At 36.4% G+C, this 26,439-nt stretch overlaps 1 protein-coding gene and 1 pseudogene across 6 annotated transcripts in view; one reads left to right on the top strand and one right to left on the bottom strand.

Moving 5' to 3' along the window:
* KANSL1 (KAT8 regulatory NSL complex subunit 1) overlaps positions 1-26,439 on the bottom strand; it is a 150,586-nt gene that overhangs the window by 19,292 nt on the left and 104,855 nt on the right. For 5 of the 6 annotated variants that reach the window (XM_028520848.2, XM_028520847.2, XM_036033557.1 and 2 more), the window contains 3 exons: positions 25,434-25,538; positions 13,277-13,389; positions 12,309-12,504 (listed from right to left, as the gene is read on the bottom strand). In XM_028520848.2, coding sequence (XP_028376649.1) covers positions 12,309-12,504; positions 13,277-13,389; positions 25,434-25,538 — 414 coding nt within the window. The remainder of the gene's footprint in view (positions 1-12,308; positions 12,505-13,276; positions 13,390-25,433; positions 25,539-26,439) is intronic. The other variant, XM_036033558.1, reaches the window with a different exon arrangement.
* LOC114503333 lies at positions 22,088-22,550 on the top strand (annotated as a pseudogene).

Genomic DNA, 26,439 nt, shown 5'->3' with positions numbered 1-26,439 from the left:
AGTATAACTTTAGAATGCAATAACTACATCTGTATGCAAAAGAACACTCTGGAATATGATAATCAGTTTTGTTTCTAAACATAAATTTTTAAAAATTCAATTAAAAAATTAAAAATTTTTTTCCTGAAAGTTTGGGCCAAAAACATGGGTGCACAGTATACACAGGAGCACATTATACATGGCAAAATACAGTATTAATGAATGGATAGGCACATGGATATGCAATAAACCATGGTAACATGTTAATGGTAGCTTCTGGAATAAATATACAGCTGACAGCTAGTCATTGTAAAACCATTTAACTTTACCATATTTGACTAATTTCGTAATAAAATTATGGGGCAAAAAATGATACCACAGAACTACTTCCAGCCATGAAGCAATAACAGTGATCCGATTTATCCTTCAGCTGTAAACTAGGAAAGTGGACTACATGCAGCTGTGACTGAGAAACATGAGGTGGCCTCTGAGATAGACCCAGCTTTCTGCACAGAGGCACACTGCCTACTGACTGCACAGCAGGCAGAGCGATGGATCTAAACAGTCACAATGGTTTCACTGAGCTGAGGAAAGAAGCTCCAAGAGATGAAGTTCAGAAGCTTAGGTGACTTGAAATTGTGAAGTAGAGTTCTCCAAAAGAGGAAGCAGTACAGAAATCTTCATGACATCCTCACGTGTTTGCTCAATTCGAAGCCCACATACAAGGTGAAATTCCATCAGGTCGGGCAAGGAACAAATGAGGAGCTGTGAACTGAATGATTCCGAGAGTTTACACAAGTGGGAAGCTTTGATTGTAACCAGAAAAGTGGCATGGAGCATTCAAGAAAGGCCCTAGGAGATCTCTATTGATGAGTGCAGTTCACTAGTAAATAAGCTCTTCTTCACCATCCCTAATAAAGGAAAAACTGAACCTAAAGTAACTTACTTGCCAAGGAAACAAAGCCTCTTTAGAGGAAGGTAACACAATCCATATACTTCAACCACATAAAATTAAATGTCCAGCACCCAATAAAAGCATCGCTAGATATGTCAAGTGGCAAGAAAGCTACACAACAGGGATACAATCAGAAAAAAAAAATAAGCCACAGATACAAAGGAATAAATAACCAAGTTTTCACAGTAAACAAATTATAAGGAAAAGGGGTAGGTTACAGCAAACCAGCAACTCTGAGAATAACTAAAAAGGCCCGATTTGTACAAAACAAAACAAAAAAATTTAAGCTATTAAGAGATATGCTAAAAACAGTAACAATATTGAAGAACCAAGATTCAGAGAGCAAAGAACCATGAAGTGTGGAGGTACACACCTTCTGGAGGACAATGGGTGATTTCGAAAAAGATGCTTAGATTTTCGTTGCCTTGGTAGGTGGCCACTTCTGGGGACACAGAATTGAGCAGAGCTTTTCATGGTTTTATACAGCTAAAGAGACAACATAAGACACTTGAAGAACCAAATTCCCAGTGAAAAGAAAGACAAAAAACTAAGTATGACACATGTCAGATACTCACCCTTCCAAGGCACTTAGCAAATTCTGAAGCTGTGATTGATCGGAAGCTAAGAAACTAAGCAGAAAGCCTCTGAAAGATAGGGAGAAGGGCTGGGGCAGTCTCCCTTTGATGAGGAGACTAGAATTAGAGTTCAGGTGGCAAGGCAGTGGTCAACATACCAGGTTCTCCCAGATGGGGGTTAAGAAACAAGGTTATGCTCTAAGAAGGGACCAGAGAGGGACAAAGCCTCACCAAAACTATAACCCAGCTGCAACTCAGCTCAGTCCCAATTTGCTCACTAAAGTTTTCATCCCCCATTTTATGCCTAGAAAGGAAAGAAGGTGAAATCTGCTCTGGAGAGAGAACAATGAAACACAGCCAAAATCTCTTTAAAATGTAGTATCTTACATTGACTGAAAACAAAACAACAGAAACAGATACCCAGTAATCCAGATTTTGGAGTCAGCTAACATTTATAACAAAATAAATAAATATAAGTGATTAATATGCTCAGGGAAATATGGAAAAGAAAAATGAAAAGATCAAGAAAAATCATGTGTGTATAAATGAATCAAATGGAAACTTAAGAACTCAACAGAAAAATTTCACATGAGACACAGCAGAAGAGAGAATAAGAAAACTGGTAGATAGGTTAATAGCAACTAGATTTTTTTTAAAAAGAGGGGAAAAAAATTACACAGGAAAATACAGAATAGAATGTAAAGAGCATTCATGGCACTGTGACAAAGCCCAATGTACTGACTGGCATTCCAGGTGGAGAAGACAGAATGGGGAAAAAAGACAACAATCCACAGACTTATTAAACTGCGAAACCAAGCAAAAAGCAAATGCAAGTAATATATCTAAGCACTTCATAAAACTGTTTAAATTGCAAAGGAAAAAATAGATAAAGAGGAATATAAGATTAGACTTAAAAGACTCACTGGAATGTATGTGGACATGAATTATCTGGATCTTGGTTCAAACAAACTTTAAAAATAATTTTTAAAAAATTCTTGGTAGTCTGAACAGAGTAGTTTCTGATAGCAGTAAAAATCACCATTAAAATTAAAAGTATTATTGGTGGCAATAAGCACCCACAACACTGGAGATGGTACTACCCGATTCAATCTTAATACAGCTTAAACTTGTAATATATAAAGGACCAATAACTACAGTAGAGTCTTTTACTTTGGTAAGTATTTCTTAGAAACTAGATCTCCAAGGAATTAGCTGATGATGCAACTAAAGGGACCAAGATGACAACGGAATAGGGAAAGATTCTGAAATTTGTGCCAAAACACTCATGGCTCACATGGTATGTAATAGTGAGAAATAAACTGTGGAATGGTTAAAAAAAACTGTGGTATTACTTCCTATGTGGCATCTAAAATGCCAATACTAGTAATATTAAAAACTGTATACATGCAACTCAAAAATCTGTAGTACATGCACATCGCAATTAAAGCAAATTCAAGTGCATGAAATACTGGTAGAAAATGTGCAATCATATGATCTTTTATTAGTTTATTTTCTATAAACTTTAAGACTATATATGAAAATAAAGTGGGATCAATATCTAAGTCAATGTTGCAAAATATTTCTCTATTTCCTTTAAGATATTTAAAAACGTGCATCTAATTTAAGAACGAGATTTTAAGAAATAAAAAAAATTTCATTTTTTAAACTTTATTTCAGCATTGCCAAGTATATAAACATTACCTACACAGAAGTTACAGAGCATAAAGCAGATGTTCTGAAATGTTTCTCTTGGAATTCTAGTAGTGTATGTTTAATCAGTATTACTTAACAAAGGTTCCCTTGTCAAATAAGTTAGAAAAACAAAGAGTTCCCTCTTTTTAACAAAAGACTTCTAAGTTGTTATCATCTTTTATGAATCTTTTGAGCAGCAGATATGGCATAAGTGCTCTCCAAACTAATTCACCCATCACATTATACAGTGGTGGCAGATACTTTGAAGTATCTTCATATTTGTCACTACAGTTTTACCCTTTGAACAACCCGAGTTTGAACTGCATGGGTCCACTTATATGCATTTTTTTCAATATATACAGTAAATATATTTTTTTCTTCCTTATGATTTTCTTTTCTCTTAGTTTATTGTAAGAATATATAATACATACAACATACAAAATATGTATTAATCAACTGTTTATGTTATCGGAAAGGCTTTCTGGTCAACAGTATGCTATTAACGGGTTTAAGTTTTGGGGGAGTCGAAGTTATCTGTAGATTTCAACTGCATACGTGGAGTCAGTGTCCCTAACCTTATCTACATTGTTCAAAGGGGTGAGCTATACTTTGAAATCATGACAGTTGTTATACTTGCTGCTAAATCTTGTTATTTAATGTATTACTAAAGAAATACATGTCACTACACCACAAATTTATAATCTAATTATCATTTCAATTACTGAGTTTTCCAATAGTCCATACTTTATGTTTTAAAAATTTACTCTGAAAAGTCCACAGACTTTATTCCAATGCCAAAAGGTTTATAGCTGGAATCAGAGTAGGAAATTCTGAGGTGCAAGAAACAGAAGTAGAACTCAAAGAGAAGGCAATGTTGAGAAAGTCTTGGTCAACTAGGCAGGGAAATGGCAAAAAAGTTTTAACACTCACCTTGGAACATTACTGGAGAAGTCACTCTAGAGAAAGAGAAAACAGAGTCCCAACCCAAATTCAGATAAGAAGTCTGAATTTAAACCACCTGTGTAATGTGCAGGAACCTTAAGCTAAAAATTTGACATTCAAAATTCACCTACATTCCTGAAGCTTTTCCAGAATCTAATGAAAACTGTGCATTAAGGATTCTTCCATAACGCAGGTATCATAAGACTCATACAGAAAACATGCCTCCCTCACTCCTGCCCCAGATGAGATCACTGTGAAAGATTACACAAGAACAGTGACTGATGAGGCAGTCAGAAGATGGAGAAATGGGAAGGATTTGTCCCCAACAAGCTAGAAATATAACAATTTGAAAACTTTAAAATAAGTGTATTAAATTGTTCAAAGTAGTAAAGGAAAGAATGGAAGTAATAAACAAGAACAAGAAAGGATGTTTCTAAAAGTAACCACAAATTCTGACTTAAAAACATACACAGAAGTAAAAAACTCAAATGACAGGTTTAACAGTAAACTAAAGACAGCCAGAGAGAAACCTGATGAACAGGAAGGACAGAACAGTCAGAAGATTACAGAGTAAAGCACAAAACAAAAAGATAAAATTGAAAAATACTAAAAAAGTTAGGAATAAGAATCTGCAAAAATCTAACAGATATTTTATACTTAAAAAGAGAATGAAAGAGAAGAAAAATTTCAAAACTCAGGAGACAAGAACTCTCAGACCAAAGGTACACACCAAGACCCCAAAAGGCTAAAAATGAGTTCATTTTCTAATTATGTGCCTTCATATTGCAGAACATGAAAAAAAAAAAACAAAACAAGAAAGGCAGGAGGTTGGAGCATTTAAGTTAATGGGGAGACGATACAGATAACCTACAGAGAAACATTTAATGGAACATCAGAATTTGCATGCAGAACAATATCAGAAGGCAATGCAATACCATCAAAGTGCTGAATAAAATTTTACATGCAGTTCAGCCATCATTCAAGAATCAAGTCAATCTATAACTGTGTGTATTCACAAATACACATGTATATATTTACACATAAAATATAACTTTAAATATATATAGACAGACATTACAACCACAAGAATGCTGGTGGAGGGCTACTAAAGAATGTACTGGGCAAGAAGGATGCAACAGGATGGAAGAAAAGGCTGTCTTACAAAAATTACGGGAGAAATGATTCCAAATATAACAGTAATCAAAGTAAATGTAAATAGATTTAACTTGCCCCTTAAAAATACACCTAAAACAGACACAAAAAAACTAAGATAAAAAAAGACTTATCTAGCAAGTACTTATCAAAGAAATCTATTTAAAGTAAAAACTAACATAATCAAAAGGGAAACAACATAATGATGTTTTAAACAATAAAGGACAACAATCATGGACTCCCATGTACCTAACCAGTCATTTGGAATTATATGAAAAAAAAAAAAATATACATATGTATATATATATGCATATGTATGAAATGAGGGGGAGAATGAGGAAATGAGATAAATGTTGCACAAGAGTACGAACTTGAACTACTGGATAGGTAAGTCCTGGAGATCTAATACACAGTATAGTGATAACAGGCCACTGTATTATAAACATAGAAAGTGGTAAGAGACTAGATCTTAATTATTCTTTTCATTGTTTCATCTGGTCACAAAAAGGAAATGATGATTATGTAACATAATAGACGTGCTAGTTAAGGCTACAACGGCAATCATATTGCAATATAAATATCAAATCAACATGTTGTATACCTTAAATTTATACAATGTTATATATCAAATATATTTCAAAAATAAACAGAAAGACCAAAGGATACAGAAGATATGAGTACAATTAATAAGCTAAACATGTGTTAAATTTAGAACTTTGAAGTCAACAAACAGGATATGAATATATTCACACCCAAACAATGTCTTTTTAAAGGAAATGTGGACTACTTTAAAAAAGCTGAAAATGACATGTATCAACAGAGATCTTGAAAACACAATTGATTAAAAAACAAAGTAGCAGAACATGTATGCCATGACATACACATACACACACACATACAGTTGTTAAAATTTTTTTTTTACTGCCCTGGCTGGTGTAGCTCAGTGGATTGAGCGCGGGCTGCGAACCAAAGTGTTGCAGGTTCGATTCCCAGCCAGGGTACATGCCTGGGTTGCAGGCCATAACCCCCAGCAACCGCACATTGATGTTTCTCTCTCTCTGTCTCCCTCCCCTCTCTAAAAATAATAAAATCTTTAAAAAAATAAATAAATAAAAATCTTAAAAAAATTTTTTTTACTGACTGATTTTGAGAGAGAGGAAGGGAATGGGGAGGGAGGGAGGGGGAGGGGGTAAAGAGAGGAGGAAAGAGACAGAGAGAGAAACATTGTTTCACTGATCCACCTATTTATGCATTCACTGGTTGATTCTTGTATGTGCCCTGACCAGGGATTGAATCTGCAACCTTGGTGTAAGGGTAAGGATGGGTAAGGATGCTATAACTGAGCAACTTGGCCTGGACCTATATACAGTTTTATATAAACTTTAAACTAAACAATACTGCATTGTGCTCATGCATAAATGTATGTAGTACAAATAAGAACCTGAACCAGGAATATACATATCAAATTCATGACAGTGGTTGCCTATGGGGAAGGAGGCAAATAAAGGAGGGAGAAAATAAAAGAAACACTGTTTATCTGTAATTTTCTTTTATATATTAAAAAAACATGCCCTGGCTGGTGTAGCTCAGTGGATTGAACGCAGGCTGCGAACCAAGGGATCGCCGGTTCAATTCCCAGTCAGGGCACGTGCCTGGGTTGTGGGCCAGGTCCCCAGTGGGGGCACGTGGGAGGCAACCGTACATTGATATTTCTCTCCCTTTCTCTCTCCCTTCCTTCTAAAAATAAAACTAAAAATCCAAACAACAACAACAACAACAACAACACATGAAGCGGCCCTAGGTGGTGTGGCTCAGTGGATTGAGTGCTGGGCTGCGAACCAAAGGGTTGCCAGTTCAATCCCCAGTCAGGGCACATGCCTGGGTTGGGGGCCAAGTCCCCAGTAGGGGGATACAAGAGGCAACCACACACTGATGTTTCTCGGCTTTCTCCATCCCTTTTCCTCTCTCTAAAAATAAAATAAATAAAATCGACTCCCCCCACACAAAAAAACCCATACACATAAAGTAAAAAAAGTCAAGATATTAACATTTAGGGTGGTATGTACATAGATGTTTGTTACTTCATTCTTTATACTTTACAGAAATTATATTAGGGGAAGAGGCAGGTAAACCTGGTAAGTTTTTCCATACACAGAGGCCCGAAGTTCTTCATAAAATAAATTCAGTGGCTCACAAGAGCCCCAGGAAACTGGCAGTGGCAGTAAAGGAAGTTCAACTATTTCAGAGCAAACCTAGAAATTGAATTGGGAATAGTACCTATCAACCTGTCTTCCAGATTTAGAATTCAGAAAATGATTCAACTATCATACGCAGTAGAGACAAGGACCAATGAACAAAGACCAGTATACTGAGTAAAACAGTGTCCCCTCCCCAGGTCCTGCCCAAAACTCAATCCCAACCCAGAACCACAGTATGTGGCCTTATTTGTAAATCATTTAACAAATATTGGATTAGAGTGGGCCTTAAATCCAAGGACTGGTGTCCTTACAAAACCATGTGAAAATGCAGACACAGACACACAAAGGAGGATGATCATGTGAAGACAGACGCAGAGACAGAAGTTATGCTGCCACAAGCCAAGAAATGCTAAGAATTGCTGGCAATCACTAGAAGCAGGAAGTGGCAAGAAAGAATTCTTCCCTACAGCCTTCAGAGGCAGCAAGGATTGACACCTTGACTTCATATATAAAACACTTTCATAAAAGTTTAGAGGTTGGTGTTTGGTAGAGAAAACTACCAGAGGTTGGTAGAGAAAACACTGGGTGATTTCTGAGTACTCTTAGCAGCTTTAATTTTTAAGGAACTCAATTTTCCACATGGCACCCTTGCTCCTTCCCAAAAGACTACTACTGAAAAGTTGGGCCTCCAAAGTCTATCATAAGAATCTCCATTCAAAAAAGAACATATCCTATTTGATATAAAATTTTTCACTTAATACTGACTCATAATCATTTTAGTTCTTCAGTCCTCAAACACAAATGTCATGGCTCTAAGCATTAAGAGAATGTCCTCTATGTTCAAGGGTGATACAAGAAAAAAGTGGAGGACCACTGGGAATCCTACAGAAGCTAACTTTAAAATTTAACCCAAAGCAATCCTCCTATATAATTTCACTCCTCCAACAGACTATAAAAATTTGAAAGCCATGCCAGAACACTGCCAAACCATTTGATAAGAAATGCTATTTTAAAAAAACTTGAAGTGTTTTAAGTCCCACTTCAAAATTTCAAGGCATGTTATTTTATCCTTTTTAAAATACCATCTGTTTGCAGGACATCCAATCCACTGAGCCACACCAGTCAGGGTGAAAAATATCACCTGTACTATGATCCAGTTTATAAAATAACTTCACTTGACAAAATAAAAAGCAACTCTACACACTGGTCTCAAATTTATTTAAACAATTTCATTGATCTAAAATCTCACTATTTAGAAACTAATTTTTAGATTGTCATAAACATCTACATTATAGAAACAGCAGGCCACAAAATAAACATGATACATTATAAATACTTCCCACTTGAGTGTTTTTTCATTGGCTTAGCTAATTACTAACATCTAACATATTAGACCCTTAGAGTGATGAAATATATAATAAACAATATAGGCAAATATTATGCCTAATATTACATAAAACCATGATACAGGAAAGTACCTCATGTTCTCCTCAGATTTACTGATTTCCATGGAAAATGACCTCACTTTCCCATTCTCAAAGCTCTCTGTTCTCCTAACTCTAATATTCATTTATGACACCCTATTGATTCTTTAAGATTGCTTTAAAAATCTGTTGCATCTTCAGTGCTGTAGAGCCTCTAGACTATTATTTCCTCCAGCATTACAACTGTTAGTCTTTCTGCCTCATCTCTTTTGTACCAATACACTCCAAGATACACTACCCTGCAGATTTAGCCTCCAAAAAATGGCATATGGCACTTCATTGCTCTAAACTCTAAAACTTTCTAAAATCGGGGATAAAGCCAAATCAACAGTTTGGGCATTCAAAGCCTTTCATAATTTACTAATAGGTCCCATTCCCATTTATGTTCAACAAAGTTATCTTACTGAACCTTTTGTATCATAGTCACTCGTTTTAAGATACCACTGACATAAAAACAGCCTTGTAGGGGGCAAAAAGACATGCTACTACATTAAAAGTATGTCTCAATTATTATATTCCAATTTCAAAAATGCTGATAAAACTTGGTAGAATAAAACTCCAGCCATGATTCAACTAAGATAACAGTCTGGTAAAAGAGTAACTGAATGAGCTCCCTAACCTGAGTTTTATATTTGCTTCTGGAATGCAGCAGAGGTAATTTAGAATGTAAGTAAGCAACAATATTGCCATTAAATATTTGTTTTTTACATTCTAAACTCTGGTAATTATACTAGTACCCACCATTTTTTTTGGAGGGTGGAAGGGTGAGGGGGATATGAATTACAAAAAGTAGTATGAATTAATCCAGAAACAAATAATTCCCATTAAGGTTTTTTCTTTAGAAACTTGAAAACAAATCTTATTACAGTAAATGTGAACTCACTGCCACTTACCAATATCAGAAAATGATTTATCGGTTAACTTCTTTGCTATCTAGCCCTGCACCAAAAAGTAAACTACATGAGGACAAGGATTTTTGTTCACCAATGAAACTCAGATGACCAGGAACACAGTGGGAACTAAAAAAAAAAAGCTGAATAAATTTTCTTGGCAAATCGAACACCTCAAGATGATAAAAGGCAAGATGCTTGCTCCACCGTGAAAATCCCTCATATTGCTGAGCAACCAAGATAGAGAGAATGGCCCTTGTCTCCAACTTTGGCAGAACTCCAGTATTTCCGCTGTAACAAGCAAATGGTTTATGTCCCAAACTAAATTTATTTCTTTGTCTTATTTCCCATGCAGCTTACTTTTGCATCTGTTAGGATGATTGTTTTAGCAACAGGTATTAGAATCAAAGGGTCTTTAGAGCATGCTTTGTGTGTCTCCTCCTTGCCTCAACTATCTTTGAAAAATGTATGTGTACCTTCAAGTATCAATGAGAAACCTGACAAATATCTTATTCTTTTCTTTTCTGGTATTTTGGTAGTTCAGGTAGTCTGAGGAATAAATGAGAGAGAAATGGTACAGGCTGATAGCTAATTTTCACTTACAGTACTTTTCCTTAAAAAAAAAAAAAAAAAAAAAATCATGGCAACATTATAGTCCAAACACATACTGTAACACAGTAAGCCAAACACTGAAAAGCCACTATCCAGATACTAATGGTTCCAACAATTCTCTTCCTCTCCCCTCTCTTTTATCATTAGTTTTTCTTACCAGCAAACATACTGTAATAGTTCTATCTTAAGATTCCCCTTCAAACATGCTATTTCTCTGCTCACCTTTACAGAAACATTCTTTGATAGTGTTATCTATGATGGTTTCCCCAGTTTGTTCCTTCCCGTTCTCTCCTAACTTACTCTGACCTGAAGTTCACTCTCCTCTCCCTAATAAAACTGCTACATTGGTCTCCAACAACCTTGGCCCCCACCAAATCCAGTGGTCAATTCTGTCTTTATCTAACTTGACCTGTCTGCAGTATGTAACAGATGACTGATCAATCCTTCCTCTCTGAAAAACTTAAAAAAACAAAAACAAAAAATACCCCAGGACCTTTCTTCATTGCTTTGAGAGAGAGAAACATTGACTGGTTGCCACCTATACATACCCCAACCAGGGCAGGGATCAAACCTGCAACCTTCCAGTCTACAGGATAAGGTGACGACACCATCCACACAGCTACAACTGGGCTCCAACCAAGCCAGCCAGGGCTAAAAAACACTTTCTTCATTTGCCTTCCACATACCACACTCCCTTAGTTTTCCTTCTACTTCACTAGTCAACTCCACGCCTTCCTCTAAGTCTCTTCCTTATCTTTCTTATCTGCAAGCCTTGGAATGCTTCCAGGCTTTATTCCATCTGAGCAACCAGATGGTCCTCATTCCTTTCCTCTGCTCCATTTTCCCCTCAGCACTTACCATTAGAGGTCACATGTATGCTTCATTTATTGTTTTATTTTCTGTCTCATGCAACAGAATATTTCACGAGTTTTTTGTCTGTTTTTGTTTAGTGTATTCTCAGTACACAGAACAGATCCGGCTAGCTCATTATAGGAAGCTCAATAAATATTTTTAGATGAGTGAATGAACAACTGATAACAGTAACAGCCACTTTGTACTAGTAACTTGTGAGTCAGACACCCATAAGCAAGTTACATATACTTCATTTAACTCTCAAACAATCCTGTGACATCTCAGAGCCTGGGGGTGGAGTGGGGAATGGCAGTGTTGGAAGGAGGTGTTAGCTTGCCCCATATCACAAAATTACTAAGTAGCAGTGCCATACTTCAAACCTAAGTTTACCCTCTTCAAAGTTAATTCTCTTAACCACTACATGATATTAATTTTACTGGAGTATTATTTCATTAGTTTTGGAATAAATTCAAATCTGCTAGTTTCCTGTGGTTGTGAATTAATCTTCATTTTCTCTGTGAGGTTAATAAACATTCACTTACTAACACCAGTTTATAAATTTTAATGGAGATTCTTATTTAAAGGAAAGCACTCTACATTTCCATTTTTAGTGATGATAATAGAAGTGAAAAGGCATACCACTGTTCTTCACAATGCTGATGGCAGCATTTGAACTTACTCTCTCCCATTTCTACTAAAAAGCTCAAGCCAATGGTTTCCAAACCTGACTGAAGAGTCACCTAGGAGTTTTTTGTTAAAAACAAAATTACCAGGCCCAACTCCAGAGCAAGAGAATCAGAATCTCTGGGAAACACAGTTAAGGAGCTTAGTATTTTTTAAAGCTCCCCAGGAAATCTTGGTGGTTAGCCAAGTTTGGAAAACACTAGCTAAATGAACCAAAGTTGGCAAAAGACTGACACCTCTATCTGGGTATCTGGCTCATGGTTTAACAATGACCAAGTCTCACTGGTACTGACCTTCTTAGAAAGAGGAACGATGCTGTTGGGTCGAACAAGCCTCCGTTTCTTACAGCTCAGTACAGGACGTGTCCGGGCTGCCACACAGGTGCCATCAGTTGACGAAGAAACTAGATTCAGTCGTTGCTTTTTATGTAATTGTTCCTCAGCATCAGAGCTGTCACCTGGCATGTGGTCTGCCAAGACAGGCTGAAGACTACATAAGAGGAAGGAAGAATATTCAACTCTCAGAAGACTCAAAGAAACAAAGCTGGTTCAACCTCCTCTTCTTGCAAATGTTCACAGACAAAAATAAGCATTCTGGAGCAGAACAAGATTAGCAGACATGTCCTGATGCTCATGTCTGCTAATCTAACGATGTGTGCAGTGCCTGTTTTTATTTGTAAGGCTCTTGGTGGACATTACCTCTATCATGTCTGCAAAGTGCTTGATTGAGTCAGTAAGTGAACCTAGACTCTAATAATCAACTTAAGTTCTCTTCTACAATAGAAACATGAATTAAAAAACAATGAGTTTTGCAAATGTTAATGAGCTGCCTAAGAATCAGTCCTCCTATAGAACTCGACTTTTAGGGAAATGCATATATTTTTCATTTGTAGAGGATTCTTTAAACTTCCATAAATACAGATTTACAAACACAGTCTTTATGTATTTAATGTGTTCCAGAATACAGGAGTTTATGTAAACACTTCTGAGAAAATTCTATAAACACAATGATTCATAATAATTGTAGGACCATTCATATTTCTCCACAATGAGTCAATTTTAGGCCTCAGTAAGTAAAAGGGAAATACATTAGCACGCTAATTAAAACATTATCGCTACAGTGGAAGACATGCACAATATTATTGAGTGATGATGTTTTTGCTTCTTTAAACCAGGGTTAGTCCTAGCTAGGAGTAAGGAGCTCCAAATGCATTTTTTACAAGCCTACTCTGAGTGTATAGTAAGTAGAAGAGGTAACTCACCTGTTAATAACTCCATTCACAGGTCTCAATGCTCCACATGATTTGGTAGACAATGACTCTGAAGGATGACCAGAGGCACCATGGTTTTCCAGTGGTTGAGAAACAGACTCGGTCTGAATAAGGACAAGAAAAATAATACACTATCAACAAGATTTAACAGCACCCAGCGTGAAAAACTGCACTACTGCATTTTAAATAAAACACCTACAAATTTCTGATGGCCAACCTGAAAAACAAAACCCATATGACTGAAGAAAAACAATTTATTAGCTTTTGCCTGGGGAGAAGAGAGTGTGGAACCAAAATATTTAGCAGACTAAAAGTAGTAAGTGCCTACTGAGAGGGAAATGACCTAAATGATTCAATGGAACAGAAGCTTAGCAGAACAATTACATAGTAAATAACCAGATCTTCAACTAAGGATTAAGAATATATAAGTTCAGTATTGAGACAAATAAGGAAATGTAAATGTGCTTAATTCTTCTTAAATTCACAGTGTATACTGGAAGCCTCTTTCTAGAAAGCCATAATTTGTTCAATAATACATATGTGTATTTCTGTTAAAAAATCAGTAAAATCTTAATGAATGCCTAATGCTATCAGGTAGGGACCCACTCTACTTGGACCATACAAATCAAACACATGCTTAGAATACAGTAAAATGAAAAAAGGGAGAAGGAAAGAATCTGTGACGTTTTAATTTCTTTTTTAAAAAGATGTTATTTATTTTTGAGATGGGAAGGAAGGGAAAGAGGGAGAGAAACATCGATGTGTGGGAGATACATGGATTGGTTGCCTCTCCCTTCCCCTCAACCAGGGACCTGGCCCACAACCCAGGCATGTGCCCTGACAGAGAATCAAACCAGCACAGGCCAGCACTCAATCCACTGAGCCACACACCACCTAGGGCTGGAAAGTTTTAATTTCAATATTTCAAAATAAATTATATTTTTAATAGGCTCAGAACAGATAGGGGTTATCCATGAAATGTCAATCATATGGAGTCTCTGAGGTATAGGCAATAAAGCCACAGATACAATTACCCCTTGGCTCTGGGAGTTGCTGGAATACCACAAAATGACTGTGGATCCTTGTCTCCATACACTCAAAATGACTCGGGGCAGGGGGTGTTCTGAAGTTCTCTTCCCTGCAACCAGTGTATATCAAAGCCAATATTTTGAGGCTGAAATTCTATTTCTCTGTATCACTGCTCAATTTCTTTTCTGATCTTTTCACCCAAGGTGGGGAGTAAAATGGGAGGGAGACAAAGGATTTGCAGTCCTGAGAGCAGTTGTAGACAAGTATCAAGAAAGGACAAGAGACTGGGAAGCTAATTAAAAATTTTTAATACAGATTATCCAGAAAGTTAGATCAAAGTAGTGAATAAACATATAAGACATACCAGTATATTAATAATGAATGAACACTGGGAAATTGTCCTTTCTTCCTTCTTAGATACCCTGTACCCCTAGTTAGGTATTATAAATATCTTGAATAATTACATTAGTTAATGATGCCAAAATTGTGGTAAACTGGTATGCATACTCATTGCCTTAAATGCTATACTAATTTCCTCTTGGAAAGTAATGTAGTATTAAGTAGCAAGAGTTATAAAAATGTCCATATCCTCTGACAAAGTATTTTACTCAATCCTAAAAATCTCAATGAACACATCCTCTAAAATCTTATAAACAAAGCTGGTCACTGCAATTGATACCAATAACCTAAAAAAATTTTTAACATACAAGGCACAGTTTTAAGTTGTGACCACACCAAATAAGAATATAAAAATAATCATAAAGGGCATTTCTTCTTCCTTTATGCTAAAAAATATTTAAAGATAAAAGATAAAAAATAATACAGGGCTAAATTCAAATATTTTAAATACAATTTATGTTGACTAAAAATATATATACATACATAATGACAAGACAGCATAGTATTACAGAGGTAAAACTATTCTGAAATTTTCTTTATATTTAAAATTTTTATTCATTTATTTTTAGAGACAGGGAGGGAGGGAGAAAAGAGAGGGGGAGAAACATCGATGTGAGAAACACTGATTGGTTGCCTATTGCACATGCCCTAACTGGGGACCAGCCTGCAACCCAGGCATGTTCCCTTACCAGGAACTGAACTGGAGACCTTTCACTTTACAGCACAGCATGATGCCCAACAAACTGAGCCAGGAAATTTCCTTTATATTTAGATAATATTTATCTGAAGATGGTTTTTAATTATTCATTTTTAAAATTTTCAATCAGCATAATGATGTTCCAAGTCCAAAGGCTACTAAAACCTAGTATTTATGTTTACCAACACCATTGAAAATACACATCTGGATCTTAAGAAACAATAATTGCAAAAACAGTCTTATACATTTTTATTGTTCAATTTATCCAAAGATTAATTTATTTTAAAAGTCCTGATTGGTCAGTCAGCGTTTTTTAATACTGTGGATCAAACATTCCCAGCCAGTATTTATCCCTCTACTTTCTATCTCAGAACTCTCAAAGGGCCCATGCACCATTCACTCATCTGTCCCTGGTGACTGCAAAACTTCAAGAAGAAAGTTGCTCCTGCTTAATCAATGGTAGGAAGATTACACCTAGGATTGTTTAAAAAGAGAAATCAAAAGCTTACATTTTTAGCATGCTTCTCTTCTGAGAAAGCCCTAGCCCTTCTTCACTTATCCCCATCACATCCACAAAGTAAGGAAACGGTAAAAGAGCAAGGTTTATTTTACAAATAGAAACAAGCACAAATAATGAAGTCATTTGTTAAAAGCCACAGAAGTAATGCTTTTTCTAAAACAAAACAAACCTCCTCAATTTCAAATCCAGTCTTCAAAAGAAATATAGGAAGGATCATCCAGAAAGGAATGCAATTGACTGTCCACAGAGGGTGGGAACAGGATGGAAAGAAGGGAAAAATTGAAACAGGGTAATAGGAATGACACCTTTGGCTAGCTCAGAGTCTGTGAACTATAGTAATGTTTCTCATACATGAAAAATAAACAACAGATCAACTACCGTGTGATCTCTGTTATTTTGTGAAGGGGGCACAAAAAGTAGAACACTGTAGTAACAAAAGAATGCAACTATTACAAAACAATGACATACTCACACTGAAAGGAGAAAGAAAAGAACTAACCTAAGTATAACTTCAGAAAACAGTATTTTGACTATATGCCATAGGGCTAACATACTGTACATAATATTGTACTCTGGTTAGAAAATACATTTCTCACAGGGGTATGAGTTGGCAATTATGAAAGAACTTATGGGATACCAGATTGAACAGGTAAGTATCAATAAGAAAAAAGGAAGGCTCTGGCATAAGCATCTGGTATTAGTATGAACTCTTGGTTTTTAACATATATACAGATAAGTAGATAAAGAAATATAGATATGTGTGTATATGTGTACTAGTATACACACATATTACTTCCTAGCTTTGTCTGATACCAAGTAGCAATAAGCACAACTAAGTACACAGATCTTGTTTTCAAAACCCTGAAAAAAAAAAAAAGGAATCAAAGGCTGGAGCAGGTAAAATACAAAATAAACCCGAACGTCTTGGCGTGCCAGGAAGCAAATGCTACAAACAAACAAACAAACAAACAAACAAGAGGGAGGGAAGGAGGGGAGGCAGGCAGGCAGGCAGACAACGGAGAAGCACGCTGAAAGGACACAGGAGCCAATCTAAAGGAAGTCCCGATGCCAAAGGCTGACGCAATGGGAGCAACTGAATAAACAGTAATAGTAGTAGATTATAATCCATAAAATAAAAATCCACAAATCCATTCTGATATAAACAACCGAATGACTACATAAATAAACAAACAAAACAAACAAGAGAGAAAAGACAGCCCTTCCTAACAGAATTCCAGTTAACAAATGTAGAAAATAGAAAATCACCATTTAGTAAACATGACAGTAATAATGGTTGCAGGCAAAAACCTCTTGTGGATGATATAACTGCAGATTAAAGTATAATGAGCAACAGAATATTACACAGTATATCCCCATGACAGTCATGCATTACAAAGAGAAAAATACTAATTCCACAGCAGAAAAACCTGGCAGGTATCCAAAAAAGCTATCACTTCCAACATCATGTACCTCCAATATGGTGTACTGAGAATGAGAAGCAGTTATCACTTCTATGGTATTACTACAAAAAAATGTATAATCTCTAGTAATGAAAAAACACTGAGCAACTCCAATTTGAGAAACATCATATAAAATAACTGACCAAAATAACTTGTGTCAAGGTCATGAAATACAAGGACCAAGGAACTCTCACAGATTGGAGGAGACTTAGAGATATGACAGCTAAAAGCAATGAGGGGTTTTGAACCAAATACGAACATTAGTGAGAAAGACTGAAATTCAAATAAAATCTGTTTAAGCTTGTTATCAATATTCATGCCCAATTTTAATCATTGTACAATGTTATGCAAGCTGTTATACAATACGGGGAAGCTGGGAGAAGGCTATGTGGGGACTCTGTACTACTTTTACAACTTATTATTAAGTCTAAAATAATTGTTAAACAAATTTTTAAAAGAGCAAGAAAATATTTATGCATCAATAATTAAAAAAGGAAATTTTCATACACAAATTTGGTATTAGCCTATAGCTTCCTGTCACCTATGGGATAAAGTATAAACTCATTAAGATAAAAACAAAAATTCTTTATGAATTGTCCCACTCATCCAACACTCCATCATAATTTTTGCAGTCAATGCCAAGCTCTTTCAAGTCATTTTTACATTATACACACAGTACCCTCCCTGCTTAACTCACTCCTGACACCCATCCTTCAAAGAAGTCCATAGGACACAGCATAAGTACATCCTTCCTATGAAGCTACATTTCCTCACCCCACCCCCTACTAAAAGAACTCAAGAGTTCTTTTCCCCAAACTCTACTGCATGCCCATGGGATGAATCCAAAGCTTTCAAGGGAAGATACCTGGGTTTCTGATGATAGGTGCTTCCTAGACACACAGTGTAGCCTGGAACATCACTGAGATTTTACCAAGTGTGTATTGCAGTTTGAACCTTGTTATAAACACATTACACTTCTTTAATAATTACCAACCCTAAATAGGTAGGAACAGAGCCACACTCTAACCCAAGACCCTTCAGGGAAGAGGGAAGATATGTTATGAAAATTCAACACCACCCTGATCAGTGTGGCTCAGTTGGTTGGGTCTCATCCTGCAAAAGCAAAAGGTCACCAGATTGATTTCTGGTCAGGACACAAGCCTGAGTTGCAGGTTCACTCCTTGGTTAAGGCATGTATGAGAGGCAACCGACTAATGTTTCTCTCCCTCTCTTTCATCCTCCCCTCCTCTCTCCTAAAAGTAAATAAAACCTTAAAAAAAAAAAAAAAAAAGAAAATTCAATACTAAGAGTGATGTAATATAAACTATAGACTTTGGGTGATTGTGATGTGTCTATGTAGGTTCATCAACTGTAACAAATGTAGAATTCTGGTGGGAAATGCTGACAATGGGAGGGAGAGACTGTGTGTATGGGACAGAAGATACGTGAGGAAATTTCTGTATCTTCCCCTCAATTTTGCTGATAACCTTAAACTGCTCTAAACAAAGTCTTAAAGAATCAAATACATTAATATTTACACTCCAAAAGGTATGGTTAATTGAAAAGTCTATCCCATCTAGGTGGGTGGTCGTATTGTTTGGATCTCTTCCATCTTCATGGATTTTTTTGTTTAGTCATTCCATCAACGAATGAGAAGTGCTCAATTTTTCAAAGACGATTACAGATTTGTATTCTTTTAGCTGCATATTATTTTGTGCTTCATGTGTTTGAAGCATTCACCTTTATGACTGTCTTCTTTATTAACCAATCTCATCACTGTAAAATGCCTTCTTTACCTCTGATGCCTTTTTTAATCTTAAAAACCATTTTGTTGACATTAATATACACACAATAGCTTTCCTATGTTTACTCTTAACAAAAATATATTTGCTTCTAATCCCCATAGACCTGAGTTTCCAATTGATATTATTTGCCTTTAATATAAAGAAATCTGTTTAAGTGGATACTCCGCCAACAAATTTTCTCAGCTTTTATCTGAAGATGACTGCCTTAATTTTTAAAGAAAACATGTTTTTGCTGTTATAGAATGTTGAGTAACAATCCTCCCATTTTTAAATATCATCTCATTCCACTGTTTCTGGTAAGAAGTTACCAATCCTTATTAATGTTCTCTATTCCAGGAAATGTATCTTTCTTCTCCTCTGGTTACTTCCAAGATTTTCTTCACCTGATTTTCACCACTTTTTAGTGTTTCTCCTATTTACTATTCTCTAAATTTCTTGAATCTGTAAACTGACCTTATTCAAATGTCTAATCATTATTTCCTCAAAAAAGTTTTTCCTGTACTATTTTCCCTCTCCTCCTTCTGACACTCAACTATACATACTGTTTCCCAAGACTATGTTCATTCCTGAACAGTTCTACATTCAGTGTTCCATTCTTTGGACTGAAGAATTTCTACTCACCTTCTGTCATGTTCACTGACCCTTTCTTATGTAGCTTTCAATCTACTCTTAAATATAGTAAATGTATTTGGATACTGAACTTTTCGATTCTATAATTTTTATTCTACAAATTCCATTTGATACTTTAGTTTTCATCTGAGATTCCCCCATAGTATTTACTTTCTATCTTTTACTTGAAAGCTTCAAACGTACTTTTATTAGCTGCTTTTAAGTCTTTATTTCCTAATTCCAATTTCTGAATCATTTCAGTACCAGTTTCTATTGACTACCATTTCTCATGATTATTTACTGATATGCCTTAATACATTTTTATTATATACAGACATTGTAAGTCATATATTGTAGAAATATATATTTTAACTGAATTCAAATTCAGTTAATATATATATATTTCAGTTAATCTTCCTGAAGTGTTAATTTTTGTTCTAGCAGGCAAATTTCTAATTGGATAAAAACCAACTGAATATTGATTTTGTGAAACTGGTTTTGTGCTTTCATAGAAACATCCTAGAGTCTATTTGGGATTTCTCCTTAATTTTCTAAGTGAGTTCCTTAGTCCTGGGGAAGGAAGTCTTTTAAGCTCTAAAGCATGGATCTTTGGTATTAAAGTAAGGCCCAAGGTTTTCACCAAGTCTTGTTGGGATTCAAACTCCAAATTCTGATCTTCCTTGCACTGGGTAGACGACATTCTCTACTCAACTCTTCCAGCCTACCAACTGTTGTTTTCTACTAAGCTCTATCAAATCTTCTCTAAGTATGTGCAGTTCAGGACTTAGATTAAGATCCAAGAGGAATTTATATAGATTGTGGGGCTAACACCTTTCCTACCACCATGATTCCCTCTGTCACTATCCTCTCCCTCAATTTCTAGCTATACAAGTGATAGTGTGGATCTCTAGCTAAGTTCCAGATACCCTGTGCCACAGGGACTGATGAGGCTCTCATCCCTGAGAATATTTTTTATCTGAAATTCTGCCGTCTTTCTTTAGTGCTTTTTAAATTCATTCTTCACATACCTAGTAACATACATAGGTTCCAAGTTAGCTCTTTTTGCTCATGACTGTTTCTTTTTTAAGATTTTATTTATTTATTTTTAGAGAGAGAAGTGAGGGAGAAAGAGAGAGAGACAGAGAGAGAGAACCATCAATGTGCGGTTGCTGGGGACCATGGCCTGCAACCCAGGCATGTGCCCTGACTGGGAATTGAACCTGCGATGCTTTGGTTCACAACCCTCACTCAATCCACTGAGCTACGCCAGCTAGGGCTATGATTGTTTCTTAATTGAGGGAAATAGGACTATTATTTATTGAAGTGAGGGAAGAGGAAGGTGGAGGAAGAGGTAAAGGGCTTGTTTCAGAACACTGGAGAACAATCCTTAAAGACTTTTCACATTCCCTCTTTCTGGGAAACACACCCTCTTTGTCTGGAAGAGGTTTTTATTTATCAGAATTTATTAATGCATAGTTTAGTGGCAGCTGCAAGGCCCGAGGCTTAATTGCTCTCTTCTACCTACTCTCACCTTTCAAACTGCCTTTGAGTTAGAAGTAAAGACTGAAAGAGTTTAAAAAAAAAAAAAAAAAAAAAAAAAGGGCATTTTCCTAAGAGTTCTTCCTTATACTTCCCCTTCCTCTCCCCACTACTCTGTGGTATAGAAACAGAACTCACCTCCCCATCTCAGGGAATATTGCTTGCTTGTCTCAGTGGCTCAAAAAAGGCTCACCCATGCATGCAATGGTTTTGATCACAGGTTGGGCCCCATTAGAATAACTTAGTTTCAGCAGTATCTGTACTGTGCTCATAACGAAAGTAGATATATATGTTCTGTTCAAAAAGAAAAAAGTCATTCAATTTGGAAATGAGGCTCAAAGATTATTATATTTCTTTTCAGTGTTAACACTGAAACATTATCTAAGAAGCCCACCTAAAGGTCACCTGACTCTCCTGAAGTTATTTACAGTAACTTTGTTTTACTTACTATTTATAATTGATTAGTGCCCTGATGCCTTAGGTTAGGTGTTCATCTTTGGAACATTTGCCCTGACTGGTGTGGCTCAGTGGATTAAGTGCCAGCCTGGGAACCAAAGAGTTGCCCGTTCAATTCCCAGTTAGGGCACATGCCTGGGTGCTAGCCAGGTCAGGTCTCCAGGTAGAGGTTGTGCCAGAGGCAACCATACATTGATGCTTCTCTCCCACTTTCTCATCCCCTTCCCCTCTAATAAATAAATTTTTTTAAAAGTGGCAGCGGGGGGCGGTGTGAAAGGTTAGCGGAAGCATGGTTCCTTTCTGCTGTAGGTCCCAGTGGCTGCTGTTGAAATAGGCAAGTTTATGAAACCCGGGAAGGTGATGCTGGTCCTGGCTGGATGCTACTCCGGATGCAAGGCGGTCATCATGAAGAACATTGATGATGGTACATCAGACTGCCTCTGGTGTACCAGGGCCATGCTCTGGTGGTGGCTGGAATTGACCACTATCCCCGCAAAGTGACAGCTGCCATGGGCAAGAAGGAAAGTGCCAAGAGGTCTAAGATCAAGTCTTTCGTGAAAGTTTATAACTACAATCACCTCACACCCACAAGATACTCTGTGGATATCCTCCTGGACAAAACTGCTGTCAACAAGGACATCTTCAGAGACCCTGCTCTGAAATGCAAGGCCCAATGGGAGGCCAAGGTCAAGTTTGAAGAGAGGTACATGACAGCAAGAACAAATGGTTCCTCCAGAAGCTGCGGTTTTAGGTCTTTTTTTTGTTTGTTTGTTTGTTTCAGTCATTAAAAATCAAAATAGATAGATAGATAGATAGAAAATAAAGAACACTAACAAGCTAAAACTGAGTTGTGTCCAGTAGAAAATGTAACTCCAAAGGTTATGGCTCTATTAGTCTGTCGGGCTGTAATGAAGTTTGTATGCTACTGAGTAATCTCATTCCAGCACCCTTTCCTCCTCCTCCTCCTTTTTTTTTTTTATTTTATTTACAGAGAGAAGGGAAGGGAGGGAGAAAGAGAGGGGAAGAAACATTAATGTGTGAGAGAAATATCAATCAGTTGCTTCTTGCTCACTCCCAATCAGAAGGCCTAGCCCTCAACTCAGACATGAGCCCTGACTGGGAATATGAACTGATGATCTTTTGGTTCGTAGGCCAGCGCATCACCCACTGAGCCACACCAGCCAGAGCAGCAGCACTCTTCCTTTCAATGACTACATATAGAAATCAGAATCTGGTCTCAAGATACTGTTACCAGTTATGCCAACATTCCTACCTTAATCAGTTACTATGAATTTTGTTGAGAATTATGTCTTACCTCTTGAAACTATATTTTGACAGTTACAAAAATCCAGTGTTTTTTTTGTTGTTGTTAATCTCAGTGAGTTTAAAAAGAAAATAAACATAACAAAATAAAAAATATGTCTGATATAATTATTTTTAAACCACCAGTCTTCAAATTGGGGTGGGGGGGCAATAAATACATCTTATTTTGGAAAAAAATGGAGAACAGGGTAGTTAAGTGTACGGAAATTTACAACTGCCCCTGCCAAATGTGACCTAAGATTTTTTAAAGCAAAACTGAGAAGTCAAGGTACAAATCACTTTTCAAAAAAGAAGCTGGGTAACAAAAAGTTAAAATTAGATAGCCCCCCCCAATGAAAAACTTTGCCCAGTAATTAGCATATTATGCACATTATGCAAATATTTGACATTTAGAAAATGAAGTACTTTTAAGTTGCTTAATGTCTTTTAAGTAATACATGCATTGCAGCTCACGCACCAATACAATAAACCAGCGATTTTCAAAATTTTTCATCTCATGGCACATATCAACTAATTACTAAAATAGGTATAATTTTGATTTATTCACACTGGATGGTTATTGTTGTGTTAACTGTTGTCATTATTTTAATTGACAACCTAAGGGAAAAGAGGTCAGTGCCCCTAACCAAAACAGTCAGGGGTATTGCATGTTTTAAAAATTCTTGCAGCACACCCTGGCTGGTGCAGCTCAGTGGAATGAGTGCTGGCCCGTGAACCAAGATATCACCAGTTCAATTCCCAACCAATGTGTCTCTTACACACTGATGTTTCTTTCCTTCTCTTTCTCCCCTCTCTATAAATACATAAGTAAAATAAAGATTCTTGTGACACTGGCTGAAACTGCTACATTAAACAATGGAAATGTACTGCCTTCTGTTTGACTTGGTTTCCTTCAGGAAGACACTTTCTAAAGATTAACCTCTCCTTCAAGACATAGTGACAGTGTATACTTGTTTTTATACTTATCAACTTTAGTGAATCAGAAACTACTGTTGTCAACATGATGGTAAAGATGGTCCTGGATCTTCAGAATTTTTACAATCTAATATGGGTTATGTACATACAGGTGAATGGTGGGTAGGGAAAGGGACAAGTCTATGAGTGGAGAAGCATGCATGTGCACATATGTGAATGTGTATAAATATAACAATGAGAATCAAAACACAATGAGACTATTATGTCCTACCCTCCACAAATGCTGAGTACAGGAAACTATCAGGAAAACCTGAATACAGAAGATTACCAGAAAAATTTTGGAATCTATAAATATTGTACACAAATACAATAGATAAACTTACTCTCAATCATACATGCTTCAAGTCTCATGTTTCCTATAATTATCATACCATCAGCACCAGCTAACCTTCCAACTTACTAATGTGTTCTGTCTCACTTGCAACAAATTTTATCCGGGCTAGAGCTGAAATAGATGCACAGATGACTTAAAAAGTCTGTAGACTAAATAGTGGCAAAACTCAGCATTCTGCTCTTTAATTTATTTAAAACTACTTTCCAGTGAAGAACCGTCAATCTCTTAATGTCTTCACATTTACCCCTAGCATCAATAGCTGGCTTCCTTTAAGCTTTCTCATTATATAAGTTAGTTTCCACAATATCATATGAGTTCCTACTATGATAATGATAAAGGATAACAAGCTTTGCTGATGTGCAAAGTCATCATCAATGCTTACTGGCTTCCCAAACAATTGTCATGGTTGTTTGGAATTTCTAAGAAATGACTTATATCAAGAAATGCAAATATTCATAAAAGCCAGTGACCTTCAGGGGAAAGTAAAAAAGTGAAACAAAAAAGTGTTTTGGGAATCAGAAGAAATTAACCTTGGTGTTGAAATAGTATCTAGAAAATTACAGAAAATGTCAGCATTATCCTCATTATAGAATTAAAAGGAGTAACTCATAAAAAGCACTTTCAGTATCTTTGTGATTTAAACCTCTAGTCCAACCTTTTGATTTTATAGTGGCCCAGAAAAGTTACCTCACTTGTCAAAAAAAAGTGCCAGAGCAATGTGTTCTCTTGATTCCCAGTGATACTCCATAATGCCACAATCCTCTGGCTGTGCTGTCATTAAAGTCAGGCACTGCTTTTGAATCCTTCAGGCCAGCCACAGAGCTGTAGGAGGAACTGTGAACTGCCCCACCCAGCAATTCAGATCTTTAAATGCCAAGTGATAAATGAGGATGTGGTACCCTTTTTCCATACAATGCCAGGATCCTTCTAACAGAATAAACTGTGTGCTCATGCTACAGCCTAAATGTGCACTCGTTTTCCCTTTTCTGTGTTTATACTTACCAATTTATCATTCCCATGATCTGTCTTCACCTCAGAACTAAGTGGAAGAAATAAGTCTACTGTTGTGTGCTCTGGAGGAGGCGCCTCTCCAAGAACTATCAATCCCTACAGGACACAAAGAAAACAGCACAAGTGAGTAGTATTAAAATTACCATTCAGCATCTTTTAGATCTGGAATCTTTATCAGAGTATATGGTATTTTACACTACATTACCAACTACACTATACTGCATCAAGAGCAGCAATGCAATGCAGCCTTATTAGTTTACTTCATCACTCATGTGACTTAAGAGTTACCAAACTGAAAGAGCTAAAATTATAAATGGTGAGTTAAAACAAATGACAAGCAACTGAAACTACTGGATGAAACAAAGGCAGAACAGTCTCAGTAATATATTAGAAACCAAAAAATTCTATCCATAATCAGCGTGGGCCCAGTTTAGTAAAAGCAGTAAAAGTGACCAAAATCAGTTATGACATTGTAAAATAAAGCCTGGGATGCAAGTGACCAGGGCTTTGTGTCTCTGGTTTTCTTTCTTTGGTCTAGAAAATAAGGAGATCTGACTGATAAGAAGCACTTAACAAAAAATTTGTATTAGAATCACACCTATGGAAATTTATCAAAGGATACTACCCAGGTCTGGCATCCTCTCCTCAGAATCTCTGAGGAGAGGGGCTGGGTTTTTAAATAGCTCCCCTTGATTAAGTCCTAACATAAATCCTAAACTGAAAAAAATTACTTGGTCAGTCTTGATGTAGCATCAGAATCCTCCAGATAACATCCTAAAATATAGATTCCAGGGCCTAGAGATTTGGATTGTATCAATTTGGGCTCCCTAAAGCATCGTAACATAAGTTCTTATAAGCCAATGAACCAAATGATCCATCTCTGGTGGCCTAACTCAAAAAATCTCTATGAAATAGGGCATGCAAAGAAATAAAAAGGGTTGGATGGGGACAATAAGAAAGGATAATAAATTTTTTCTACCTTAGTTAAAAAAAAAGT

This window comes from Phyllostomus discolor, chromosome 8, assembly GCF_004126475.2.
Source record: "Phyllostomus discolor isolate MPI-MPIP mPhyDis1 chromosome 8, mPhyDis1.pri.v3, whole genome shotgun sequence".
Taxonomy (NCBI): domain Eukaryota; kingdom Metazoa; phylum Chordata; class Mammalia; order Chiroptera; family Phyllostomidae; genus Phyllostomus; species Phyllostomus discolor.
The sequence above is the reverse complement of the archived record's forward strand: the minus strand, read 5'-3'. Positions and strand labels throughout refer to the sequence as shown.